This window comes from Oryctolagus cuniculus, chromosome 3 (genome assembly GCF_964237555.1).
Source record: "Oryctolagus cuniculus chromosome 3, mOryCun1.1, whole genome shotgun sequence".
Taxonomy (NCBI): Eukaryota; Metazoa; Chordata; class Mammalia; order Lagomorpha; family Leporidae; genus Oryctolagus; species Oryctolagus cuniculus.
This window is the reverse complement of record NC_091434.1, coordinates 170,086,306-170,100,044: the sequence shown is the minus strand read 5'-3', so window position 1 is coordinate 170,100,044 and position 13,739 is coordinate 170,086,306. Positions and strand designations below refer to the sequence as shown.

General features: G+C 43.1%; 1 protein-coding gene across 5 annotated transcripts in view; it reads right to left on the bottom strand.

Moving 5' to 3' along the window:
* LRGUK (leucine rich repeats and guanylate kinase domain containing) overlaps positions 1–13,739 on the bottom strand; it is a 125,794-nt gene that overhangs the window by 100,044 nt on the left and 12,011 nt on the right. For 4 of the 5 annotated variants that reach the window (XM_051849785.2, XM_002711985.5, XM_070071326.1 and 1 more), the window contains 2 exons: positions 11,172–11,272; positions 5,551–5,632 (listed from right to left, as the gene is read on the bottom strand). In XM_051849785.2, the coding sequence (XP_051705745.2) occupies positions 5,551–5,632; positions 11,172–11,272 (183 nt within the window). The remainder of the gene's footprint in view (positions 1–5,550; positions 5,633–11,171; positions 11,273–13,739) is intronic. The other variant, XM_017342684.3, reaches the window with a different exon arrangement.

Below are 13,739 nucleotides of genomic sequence, written 5' to 3'. Positions count from 1 at the left end.
TTCACTAGTTCAGTATTCACTCATTCATTTTCTACAATCATAAAATACGGTTTGGGTGTATAGAAAACAGTAACTGAGAAAAAAGTAGGATATTCATCACAGTTCTTGTAGTGGAGAGAGCCACATGATGGCTTCAATCAAAACCAATCCTAAAAGATCTATATCACCTAACCACTGAAAAATGTTCTTCACTATAGGAGTGAATCTAAGAAATAAAATCAGGAGGTTAGCACTGTGGCACAGTAGACTAAGCCTCTGCCTGCAGCACTGGTATCCCGTATGGGCACCAGTTCGTGTCCCGGCTGCTCCTCTTCCGATCCAGCTCTCTGCTTATGGCCTGGGAAAGCAGTGGAAGATGGCCCAAGTGCTTGGGCCCCCGCACCCATGTGGGAGACCCAGAAGAAGCTCCTAGCTCCTGGCTTCTGGCTTTGGATTGGCCCAGCTAATAGTTAATAATTTATTCTGAAGTAGTAATATAAACTATTACAATCACATTGTCATTATTACTAGCTTGGTTAACTGATTTGTCCTTATCTTAAATAATTGTTTTGAAATAAATTGATTCAGAATTTTCAGGTTACTTAATTTTCACGTAAAACTGGGTTAAGCTTAATACATGATTCATCATCGGCCCATGCACAGCTTGCTTTTGTTTATTTTTAAAAATACAATAAATGAGAGTATCTGGGTTCAATTTCTGGCTACAGCCCAGCTGCGGCTTCCCACCAGTGCAGCCCTGAGGGGGAGCAGTGATGGCTCCAGGAGTCGGGTTCCGTCCACCCATGTGGCAGACCTGGACAGCAGTCCCAGCTCCTGGCTTTAGCTCAGCCTTGCAAGCATCTGGGGAGTGAGTCAGCAGAGAGGAGCCCCCCCACCCCAACCCGTGCCTCTCAGATAAATAAATAAGTAAACAATGGATTTCCTTGAGACTATCCCCCAACTTCAGCTCAAGAAAAAGACCATTGGCAACAATTTAAATCTATCTCTGCATACTTCTGCTGAGTTCTTAAAAAAAAGTTTTATTATTTTGAAAGGGAGAGAGAGAGAGAGAGAGAGAGAGAGAGAGAGAGAGAAACGCTTTTCTATCCAATGGGTTACTCTCCAAATGAGGCCAGGAGCCAGGACTCTGTGTGAGTCTCCTACGTGGGTAGCCAGGGCCCAGGTACTTGGCCCATCTTCCATGGCTTTCCAGGAAGCTGGAGCGGAAGTGGAACAGCTGGTACTGGAACCAGCACTCACATGGGATGTAGGCGGCAAAGGTGCTACAACTCCTACTGAATTCTTAACATCTGCCTCTCAGGAGATAATCCTTATACTGAATTGTCTGTTTTCTCTTCCCTTCCTGTTTTAGTTTATATCTAAATTACATTTATTTTTTACTAAGATTTGTCCTTATTGCTTCATGAAGGTGTATTTCATTCACTTTCACTAAGTATGATACGTTATTCTGTGAGTATTCCATAATTTGTTTATGCTTTCTGTTTAAATAAGCATTTGGGCTGTTTCAGTTTTTTGCTATTACAAGCAACACCACTGTGTACACTGCTATAGAAGCCTCCCAAATACATATATACCAGACTTTCCATGTGTAGGAGTTAAAGTACTGGGTCATAGTGAATTAGGGTGTTCAACTTTAAAAGACAATATGAAATTGTTTTCCAAAGTCACTGAACTAATTTTATGGCCATGAACCAAGTTAAAAAAAAAAAAAAAACTACTTGATGCACACATGTTCCCCAACACTTGGTGTTTTGAGGTTTCTTCAACTTAGTCAATTGAATACATGATACAGTATCTCACGTGGCCTCGAGTTGCATTTCTCTGCACAGAAATGAGGCTGACATCTCTTCACACATCTGTTTGTTGGCCTTTTCCGCTTTATTTCTGTAATTTTTAAAAACATCTTTGCCCATCTTCTTGCCCAGGGGTATGGGATATATTTCTCTTCAGTTAGAACTTCAATATCCCTCAGTAAAGTAAGATGTTTCCCATACAGATGTTATACATTTTTAGTAAGATTCATATCCGTTGCTTTTGTAAGTAGTGTCTCCTTTTAAAATTATGTTTCCTATTTGTTGAACTTTTAGATATAGCAATTTATTGCAAGTTCTTTTATATATTCTGCTGCTAAATTTGTCATTTGCAAGGAATGACTTTTATTTTCTCCTTACCAATATTCCACCTGTAATTCCTTTCTCTTGTCTTACGGTGCTCCCAGATCTCCAAAGCAATGATGGGTAGATATGGTTAATGGTGGACATCCTCGCCTCTTATCTAGTTTTAAAGGAGAATGCTTACACTATATCCTCAATGGGGATAAAATTTGTCTCAGATGTTTGTAGAGATTATTCCTCAAGCAGAGAAAATTCCCTGTTGCTGGTTTCCGGGGAACCTTGTTGTGAACGAGTGCTGGTCTTCATGGCATTTTCTGTCTCTGCTGAGTGTCCAGATCTAAGGATCATAGGGTGTCCTTCTCTTCATCTGATAATGCAGGTGGTGACATGTATAGATTCTCTAATATTTAACTGACCTCACATATTTGACATAAACCCAACTTGGTCCCAGAATATATTCTTTTAATGCACTGCCAGGTTCAGTTGCTCATATCTTGTTAAGGATTCTTACATCAATATCATGAGTGAAATGAGCCTGTCATTTTCCTTTCTCCTACTGTTCATTACTGTTCATTGTCTGGTTTACATATCAAAGTAAACTCATTAGAATGAACCATGAACATGCCTTCTATGTTTAACGCTTGAAAGGATTTGTTCATTATTGGAAGCTCCATTCTTGAACGTTTGGGTCTGTTGGGGTTTTTGTAGAAAGATTGTTAATTAATTAATTTAGTTCACTGCTCATTTGCAACAAGTTGCTTTCACAGTTACACGACTACTCAGGGCAGCAAAACCTTTTTCTAGTAATATCATCCGTTGTATCTAAGACTTCAAATATACTGGCATGAAAGTCGTTCAGAAATTCTCTTATCTTTTTAATCTCAAAGTTCTCTAGTCTTTTGAGAAGCCATCTAATCCAGTGATTTCCCCAGAGATTAATTTATAACTTTGCCAGATATGTTTTTGTTCTCAGCTGTCCAGACCCAGCCAAGTGCAGTAAGCACCATGCAATGCACGTGAACAGGAGAAGAGAGAAGGAGAGCATCCGGTACTGTTGAGAAACGAGCCTACCAGCTCTGGGAAACTGCGTTAGTAATGGTGCCATGTTGCACTCTAATTACGCGTCTGTCTTCTGAATTTCAATTTGTTCTGAGTAATAATTACCACTGCTTACACTTCAGTGATAAGACTCAATTGCTACATCTAATGTCAAGCTTAAAAAAAAAAATAATTCCTTTCTTCACAATGCATGACATTCATAAAGGTAAAATTAGTTTTTTTACATGGAAAGCTAAACTTACAGGGAAATTAAGTTTCTCATGATAAAAATGTTTTAAACTATATCCTCCAGTTAGAGTCCAAATGCTGTGGGGTCTAGCGGGCAGTTCCATGCTGCACATGCAATGTTTCTCTGGGACAGAGCTTCCTACGTCAACCGCACCACTGCTGTGCGACACCCGCAGTTCAGGGTACCCTGTGCCACTGCAAGGCCTCCTGGATGCCTAATCCCCTCTGGCTGCCAGGAGATTCGGGTCAGCTGACTTCAAGACCAGGTTTCTCAAGCTTTAGTGTGCCTCCAGTGGCCTGGGGGTCTTATTAAACGCAGATTCTGATTTCCAGGGTCTCGCTGGAGCCCAGGGCTGCATTTCTAAGAGGTTGCGGGCGCCCCTGCTGCTGCTCTTCCTCAAACAGCATGACCTCTTCCACGTGACCAGGAAGGAGCAGCTTTCTGAGCCAGACGGCTTCCGGGCTACCAGACTCTGTCTCTGCAAATTCAGTGCACGAGACGGCCAAGCGCGAAATCCACGCTCCATGCAGAGATGCTGTTCTCCTTCGGGTTGTCATCAAAACTTCCATCACTTTCCGATTTCTCCAATGAGCTGCAGCCAGGAGAAACTGTCCACTTCGAGGGCACCATCTAAATGTCCACTTAGCACTTGTTTTCACACACAAGTTCAAATGGCATGGTACTATGCTCTAAGCTTCCCATCACATATGAATAAAGGATTTTTCTATAAAATATGCCCTTAATAAACTCTGTAAAATGTCCCCCATTCTCCCCACATTCCCGCCGTATGACAAACACACTATGAACCAGCTATAGCCACATCCAGGGACAATCAATTCATGCCTCTTTATGCCCTGAAAAATCTTCAGGTGGGCGGAAGGGTATCTGCTGAGAAGGCTTGCTCCCTCATCACCCAGAGAACAGCCGTCTCTGGCTCATTCAAATCCACAGGACCTCAGTTAACCCCATGGTCACACAGACACTGAAGCTGACTTTGAAGGAGATGATGCATTGTTTGCCTGGGAGCCAAAACGCCCTGAAGCTGGGCGCAAGTGAGAAGTCCTTTTTTTTTTTTTTTTTTTTTTGAAAGCAATAGAATAATCACTGATTTTTCTTATGACCACATCTGGATTTTCAAATACTGATTTTATATAAAATAGAGCCAAGTCTAAATAAATTTAAAGACAGGAGTTAATTAAAACAGAACGACTTCTCTGTTCTAGAATTAAGAACAAGCTTTCAGGGGTGGATGTTTGGCCTAGCAGTTAAGAAGTCCGCTGGGACACCCACTGCCTATATCAGAGTACCTGGGTTAGAATCCAAGTTCCAGGGCCAGCGGCGCTGTGGCATAGTGGGTAAAGCTGCTGCCTGCAGTGCCGGCATCTTATATGGACACCAGTTCAAGTCCTGGCTGCTCCACTTCTGATCCAGCTCTCTGCTATGGCCTGGGAAAGCAGTATAAGATGGCCCAAGCCCTTGGGCCCCTGCACCCATGTGGGAGACCCAGAGGAAGCTCCTGGTTCCTGGCTTCGGTTGGGCACAGCTCTGGCTGTTGCAGCCAACTGGGGAGTGAACTAGTGGAGGGAAGACCCCTCTCTCTCTCTGCCTCTCCTTCTCTCTCTGTGTAACTCTTGACTTTCAAATAAATAAATAAATCAAAAAACACAAAAAGAATCCCAGCTGCACTTGTAATTCCAGCTTCCTGCCAATTCCAACCCTGGGGGCAGCAGGTGAAAGCTCAAACAGCTGGGTTCCTGTCACCTGTATGTGAGTCTCAGAGGGAGCTCCCGCTTCCTGCTTCAACCTGGGCATTGTAGCCATCCGGTGTGAACCACAGAATGGCAGGTCTCTTGTTGTCTGTCTCTGCTTCTCTAATAAAAATAAGTTAGAAGAAAAAAAAGAAGCCCTCATTTATTGCAAGAATTACCACCTCACTTTGCTCGTCAGCAGTAAGCTTCAATTTGCAGTTTTGCTCTTGGTAAATAAAACATCCTCTCATTTTGAGAACGTCCATTCTTAACCATGTAAATGAGCCACATTTTTCTAGTAAATGGCATATATCATACTATTTCATCTTATCTGGTACACTGTCTTCAATGGATCTATAAGTATTAACCAAATTTTCCCCGTTACTCATTCAAAGGATACTGTCCAAAATTAGTTTTGTGAGGGCATGGTATGCTGATAAGTCGCACATTTCAGAAATCTGGTTGGAGGAAAAATCCACCTTCTGGTGAGAGAAAGGGAACAGTATGTCACGCTTTACTTTTCATTCATATTCACCACAGTAAGCAATCGCACATGAGAGAAGCCTTCCTGGACACCGAGTTAGAGTTAGAAGTCATCACGGAAAGAACGCTAGGGTTAGCACAGTCACCTCTTCTATTCATTTTCTAACTGTGATCCTCATCTGTCCATGTTGAGGGCTACTGAGGAGAGCCCCTGCTATGGCCCACAGCCGAAGGGCTTTATATCCCCAAAGCTACTCGCTCCACTTTCAGCACTTAGTTAGTTGTGTTTAGTTTTCTGTCAAGATGTACCCCAATTTCACCCCAACTTACCACCATTCCCTTCATTTTCTCTAATGCCCAATAAGCTGTGTTCGCTTAGTTTATATGCATACCTGGTTTCCCACTTCTTCATCTCTTGTGTTTCTGTCTCAGTATATTCTCCCTTCACATGCCCTAAATGCAAGAATAGTCTTTCCTATTCAGCCTTCAGGCCATCCCTCTTCAACTTTATATTGTTTCCCAAAACTGACTATTTTAAGAAAACATTTTCAACAACATCTGTTGTTCCTCATCAACACCATGAGACTAAAAACAACATTAAATAACTTTCATTATTCACCTACCGGCAAAAGATAAACGTTATTAAAATAAAGGAAAAAAAAAAAAGGAAAGCAATGGGCAGATGTTGTGGTGTAGTGCAGAGGGTTAATTCTCCACCTTAAACACCCATATCCCACAGTGAAGTGCTAATCTGAGTTCCTGCTACTCTGCTTCCAACACAGGTCCCTGCTAATGTGCTTGTAAGCGTGGATGATGGCCCAAGTACTTGAGTCCGTGCCACCTGCATGGGAGACCTGGACAGAGTTCCTGGCCCTTGGCTCAGTCCAGCCCAGTCCCAGTTGTTGCGGCCGTTTGGGGAGTGAACCAATGGATGGAAAAGTGCTCACTCTTTCTTGCCCTTGCTCTTGCTCTGAGTGTGTCACTCTAGCTTTCAAAAAAATAAAGGGCTAAGCTTGTGATTATAAAGAAAATTAAAAGTATGTCATTGTAAAAATTAAAAGAAAAATAAGGGGCCGGCGCTGTGGCAGAGTGGGCTAAGCTTTCATCTGTAGTGCCAGCACCCCATATGGGTGCTGGTTCATATCCCGGCTGCTCCTCTTCTGATCCAGCTTTCTGCTACGGCCTGGGAAAGCAGTGGAAGACGGCCCAAGTGCTTGGGCCCCTGCACCCTTGTGAGAGACCCAGAAGGAGCTTCTGGCTCCTGGCTTCAGACTGGCCCATCTCTGGATACTGTGGCCATTTGGGGAGTGAACCAGCAGATGGAAGACCTTTCTCTCTGCCTCTTAGTCTGTAACTCTACCTCTCGAATAAATAAGTAAAATTTAAAAATCTTAAAAAAAAGAAAAATAAGAAAAGAAGGAGGGAGGGAGAGAAGTAGCATTATGCTTTTAAAACTGTATACATAAAATACATGAAATTTGCTGCCTTTTATGAGTAAAAAATTAAAAATTAAAAAAATATTTAAAAAGCATAAAAACTCAAGTTTTTGCAATGCTTTACTGATAATTTTCTGGGCACACTAATCACTTTCTGGAAGACTACCAGTTACAATAAACACGGTTCTTATCTTCACATGGCCTTTCAACCCGTGGTTCCACCCACACCCACCCCTCAGTTACCAAGGGTACTATAGCATGTGTTACTATCAAACACTTTAAATACTAAAAATTTTAAATGCTAAAAAAGAGAAAAATTTAAAAACAACAAGTAGCAAGAGTAGAAAACTGGTTAAGCTGGGCCAGCACTGTGGTGCAGCAGGTTAAGTGGCCACCTGTGATGCCTGCACCCCATATGGGCAACCGTTCAAGTCCCAGCTGCTCTTCTCCCAATCCAGCTTCTTGCTAATGTGCTTGGGAAAGCAGCAGAATATGCCCAAGTGCTTGGGCCCCTGCACCCACGTGGGAGACCTGGATGAAGCTCCCGGCTCCTGGCTTCAGCCCTGCCCAATTCTGGCAAGCCCTGGCCGTTAGTGGCCATTATTGGAGTGAAGGAGTGAGTGGATAGAAGATCTCTCTCTCTCTCTCTCTGGCTCTCCCTCCCTCTGGCTCTCTCTCTCTGAAACTCTCCCTTTCAAATACCTAAATAAATCTTTATTGAGAGAGAGAGAGAGAGAGAGAAGGAGAGACAGACCAGCGTTGTGGCATAGAGGGTTAAGCCATGGGATACTGGTTTGAGTCTCAGCTGCTCCGTTTCCAATCCAGCTCCCTGCTAATGTGCTTGAGCCCTACATCCACATGTGAGACTTGAAAGAGGCTCCTGGAGCCTGGCTTCAGCCTGACCCAACCCTGGCTGTTGCAGCCATCTGGGGAGTGAACCAACAAGTGGAAAATCTCTCTCTTTTGCTCTTCTCTCTCTGTCTCTCCCTCTCTGTGTAACTCTGACTTTCAAATAAATCAATAAATATTTAAAAAAGAGAGAGAGAGAAAACTGGGTAAGTCAATTACAACATAGCAACAGGACTACATTCATTGCAAATCATGTGAAGAAGCAGAAATGTGCAAATGAAAGTCTTAGGCAGGGGCTGGTGCTGTGGCACAGTAGGTTACTCCTCCACCTGTGGCACTGGCACCCATATGGGTGCCGGTTCTAGTCCTGTCTGCTCCACTTCCAGTCCAGCTCTCTGCTGTGGCCCAGGAAGGCAGTGGAAGATGGCCCAAGTCCTTGGGCCTCTGCACCCACATGGGAAACCAGGAAGAAGCTCTTGGCTCCTGGCTTCAGATTGGCGCAGCTCCAGCCATTGCAGCCATCTGGGGAGTGAACCAACAGAAGGAAGACCTTTCTGTCTCTCCCTCTCACTGTCTGTAACTCTACCTCTCAAATAAATAAATAAAATCTTAAAAAAAAAGAAAGTCTTAGTTAAAGATCAGAACATGAAATTTATACACGTAAGAGGATACCTGACAGCCATGTAAAATTCATACTACAAAATAAGTCAGTTTGGCATGATGTGTATTAGGTTTAACATTTACTCTTTTATTCCACATAATGATAGAGTAGAAGTGAACTTATTACTATATGGGCTTACTTATCAATACTTTTCCATCAACACCTTTCATGCTTGTGCCATAGCACAATATAGAGGTACTTAAAATGTCTGTGAAAAAATGGAAATAAGTTTATTTCAGTGCAAAAAATTTTGAAATCCTTACATACTTTTTGTCATCATATGCATTTTCCATGACATTTTTGAAGACCCCTTGTATGCAGAGATTTCAAAATATTTTATATTGAAATAAATCTATCTTTTAATTCCATTTCCCACAGACCCTTTGAAGTTCCCTTGCATTGATCCAATTACACCTCTCTCTGGGCGATATGTCAATACAGGCTGAGTATCCTTAACCCAAAAATGCAAAATCTGAAACTTTCTGAGCACCAACATGCTACCGTAAGCAGAAAATTCCACCTTGGAAAACTTCATGCACAAAATTAGTTACAAATACTCCATAAAGTTACCCTCAGCCTAAGTGTACAGGATATACATTAAACGTAAATGAATTTCTTGCTTAGACTTGGGTCCCATCTCCAAGATATCATTTATATGCAAATATTTCAAAATCCTAAAAAAATTCAAAATGCAAAATACTTCAGCCAAAGCAATTTGGATAAGGGATATTCAACCTGCTCCACACCTTCTATGTATCTATGCTACTAGGTTGGCTGAGAGTCCTCAAAGTAAATTATATTACTCTGACTCCCACCGGAATCCGGAGCTTATGGGAAACGTCCATCAAATAAAATTAACATTTTTTTCACCTCACTAAGAGCAAAAACATACTAAGAAATAAAAAAGTGCCCGTAAGCCCTTGCTCCTCAGGAAATGCAATGGGTGCCACGAGCCTCACAGATTCGGAAAGCACAGGAGGTCGAGCCTCTCAGGAGTGCGAGACGCAGCACACAAGTCTGACTTCCTGGGAAGACATGGCCTTGGGCTCGCAAAGGTTGGGTTCAGTCCTAGCTCTCTTACCTCCTAGCAGGTTAAGCAACTTGTCTGTACCTCAAGGTCCTCTTTGGTAAAACAGAACTGCCCCCACGGCTTCACTGGGAGGATTAGACAATGCACTGGCACCCCCTGGAAGTTGCCGGAAATCAGTCTCAGGCGCCACTCGCTACCTGCCAAGCCAGGAACCCATGGTCACAAGGACCACGGGCGGTTTGGGTGCACATGAACAGGGCAGATCCACACTCTACAGCACAGCGATCTGCTTCACAGAGCAACGTCCACAGACAGTTCTTTCCGCTTTGGAAAGGCAAAACTAGGTGCAGGGAAGCGAGAGTGGAGACTTGAAAACATTATGTTCAAAAAGAAGGAAAGAAAGGTCAAATAAGTGGAAGAAAGTGGGCAAAGTTTGAGCTCCTAAGAAATATTTAAAGATTTGTCGCATAGAATTTTTCATGGGGCCGGCATTGCGGTGTAGCGGGTTAAGCAGCCACTTGCAACGCCATTATGTGGTTTGAGTCCCAGATGCTCCACTTCCGATCCAGCTCCCTACTATGGTGCCTGGGAAAGCAGTGGAACATGGCCCAAGTGCTTGGGCCTCTGCACCCACACGGGAGACCCGGATGAAGCTCCTGGCTCCTGGCTTCGGCCTGACCCAGCCTTGCCCTTTGCAGCCATTTGGGAAGTGAACCAGCAAGATCCACTCTTGCTCGCTCGCTCTCTCTCCCTCTCTTTAACTCTGCCTTTCCAATAAATAAATCAATCTTTTTTAGAAATTAGACATAATATTGTTCTACTATAACAACCAGGACAAGAACAATAATTATTATTTAAGTGAGGGCAAGAGGAGAATGGAAGGAAGTTAGTTTTTTTAAAGAGGATTTATTTATTTATTTGAAACAGTAACAGAGAAAGGGAGAGAAAAGGAGGGAGGTAGGGAGAGGTGGTAGGAAAGAGAGGGAGAGAGGGAGAGAGGGAGAGAGAAAGAGAGAGAGTGAGCTCCTCTATCTACTGGTTCACTCCCCATATGGCTGCAATAACCAAGGTAGGCCAGGTCAAAGCCAGGAGTCAGGAGCTTCATCTGGGTCTCCCACATGGGCAGCAGAGGCCCAAACACTTGGGCCATCTTCTGCTGCTTTTCCCAGGCCATTAGTAGGGAGCTGGACAGAAAGAGGAGCAGCCAGGATTTGAACTGGTGCTCATGTAGGATACCAGTGTCCAGATGGCAGCTTTAACAGCTAAGCCACAATGCTGGCTTCTGTTCTTTTATTTTAACATTAGGTTTTAGCAGTGCCTCCCAAATAATGTTATTGTGCTGACAAAACATCTCTTTTCCAAAATGACTAACACACACATCCTTTTGTATTTCATTTCAGACACTTGTACTATTTACCCATACATCTTATGCTCTCTGAATTCTCTATTTTAGTGTTGTCTTGCTTATTTAATATACTTGGTAAATCACTTAGCACACGTGTTTATTTAATATACCTTGCAAACCACTTAACACATGTAATTAGTGCACTGATAAAATCTACCTTGAGATTTTTGGGTGGCTTGAAATTGAAGAACGTAGTCAGTTTATTTTGAGAAGCATTAAGTTCTAGAAGATAAGGCATACAACTCACACAAGACAAATCTGGAAGGAAAAATACATACAGCACAGGTGAGCCAGTAAAATATCTATACAAAGTCATGAAAAACAGCTTATGAACACTGATTACTTTTTAATTACGCCAGCTGCAAGTACATATTAATTGTTCCAGATGAGTGAAATGAATAAAATCAGGACGGTGTAAAATATACAAAAAAAGAAAAAAAGAATGGAGAATTAAAAAAAAAAAAAAGATTGATTTATTGGAAAAGCAGAGTTACAGAGAGGCCGAGGCAGAGAGACAGAGAGAGACAGAGAGGGAGAGAGAGAAAGAGAGAGAGAGGTCTTCTATCCGCTGGCTCACTCCTCAGATGGCTACAATAGATGGAGCTGCACCGATCCAAAGCCAGGAGTCAGGAGCTTCTTCCGGGTCTCCCATGCGGGTGCAGGGGCTCAAGGACTTGGGCCGTCTTCCACTGCTTTCCCAGGCCATAGCAGAGAGCTGGATCCAAGTGGAGCTGCCGGGACTCAAACCAGCGCCCATATGGGATGCCAGCACTGCGAATGGCGGCTTTACCCGCTATGTCACAGCACCGGCCTCAGGAGCGGAGAATTCTCTATGATCCAACAATTTAATCTTCCCTAAGCGCTGCCTGCCTCTTCCGTTCTCCTATTTCCAGAACAGCCACGTAACCAACGGCTGAGGCCTCGTGCCTGTCCCCGCTCACTCTCCCGCAATCTGCTAATGCTCACACACTTCAAAAATTGCCAGCCTTCGTGGAAAGGATGAGAAACTAAAGCCTTACATAATCCTCTCGATAATTAGCCCCTAAATAACTGAATTAGGTCTTTTCAGAAAGACTAGAAATGCCACAATTAAGGAACTCTTTTTGTTGTAAATTCAATTTTGTTTCAGTTGGACTTAATCCTAAATCTCACTAATTATTTGAAGTGATTTAAATCATTGCTATTATTTTACTTTAACTCTGGATTGCTTCAAACATACATCTGAATTTTGTTTTTTTTTTTTTCACTTTATCGCAAGCAAAAATTCCGAGCACTGAATACTAAGTAAAGGATTACTGTGCTAATAAAGGCTACTAATGCAATAAAATATAAAACATAAAAGTTGTGAGGTTTTTCCTGTTCTCTGACACTCGACAGCGGATTCTCTCCTCGTTCTTCAACATAGAACAAGGTATCACAAGCCCTCAGAGACGCAGTAGCCTCCACACCTGGGCCCTGCGCTGAAGGTGGGACAGGCCGTGGGAGGCGGACCCTGGCATCTTTGTCTCTCAAGGGTCACTGAAGCCAGAAAATCCCCCAGCCATTTCTACTCCATTTCTCTACATCGCTCTTGTCTTTAGTGAACACAAATGTAAATAATTCCAGGAGAGACAGTATCCTGGGACACGAACATTTCGATGTTTGCACTTAATGAGCAAATCAAGGAAGGTTACCTGGGAGAGCAAACCTAAGAGAAATCTGCCATTGCTTTACAATGCGTATCTACATGTCCATTCTGAGCTCAGACACGTAGCTGTCAGGAGTGCTGTTAACTCTGAACTTGGCAGTGGGCCCTCCTGGAGGCGATCTTTCTATGGGAAGGTAAATACTGATACCACAGGGGTCTGTTTCGTACTTAAATAAAGACAGAGAGGTGGCAAGTACGTTTCACACTTTGTAGATAGCTGATGTTTTCAAACAAATCTGACAAGAAGAATCCAGTTTGGTTTGCGGACTTGTAACTGAGCGGGCCTGTTAAGGCCCTGCTCAGTGCAGTGACCTCCTCGTCCACCAGATGGCAGAAGCACCTCGTGCCTGCATCGGTGGTTCCCAAAGTGTGGTCCAGGAACAGCGGCACCTGTCTCAACGCGGGAACTTACCGAAGATGCAAATTCTAGGGTCCCTCCTCAAATTTACTGAATCAGAAACTCAGCAGGTGGAGTTCTGCAATCTGTGTTGTCACATGTCGCCTCATGCGATCGTGACGCGAGTTAAAATCTGGCCCCCATCAGAAGTTAAGGCCATCATCACTACTACACATTGCACCTGACACAGAGTGCTGAATTAATGAAATGGGCCACCAAGATGAGGGAGGACTGATCTGGCTCAAGAGGAAAGCTTCTACGGCAACTGCCGACTCCTTGCTCAAGTGGCAAGGGCGTGAAGCCCATAGTTAAGAATCTCACCCATCTGCACTTTTCTTATCCAGTTAAATGAAACCAACCTTGGAGGTGTGGGGTAGGCAGAGTGCTCCTACCATTCACCCTAAAAAGTGTCTTTCTCCTGATTGGATATCTGAGATTTGCTTTAGGAGGGAAGAAGGGGAGATATAGGTGAAACAAGATTGGCCATGGGCTAATAACTGTCGAACGTCAATATTCATCATGATTTTCTATCTGTGCACAGGTCTGTAATTTCCCATAGTAAATGTTTATAAAACTAGAAAACAATCAAAGTCCTTCAAAACCAGTAGCACTTTAAGAATTCAAATAAGCTATAATATTTC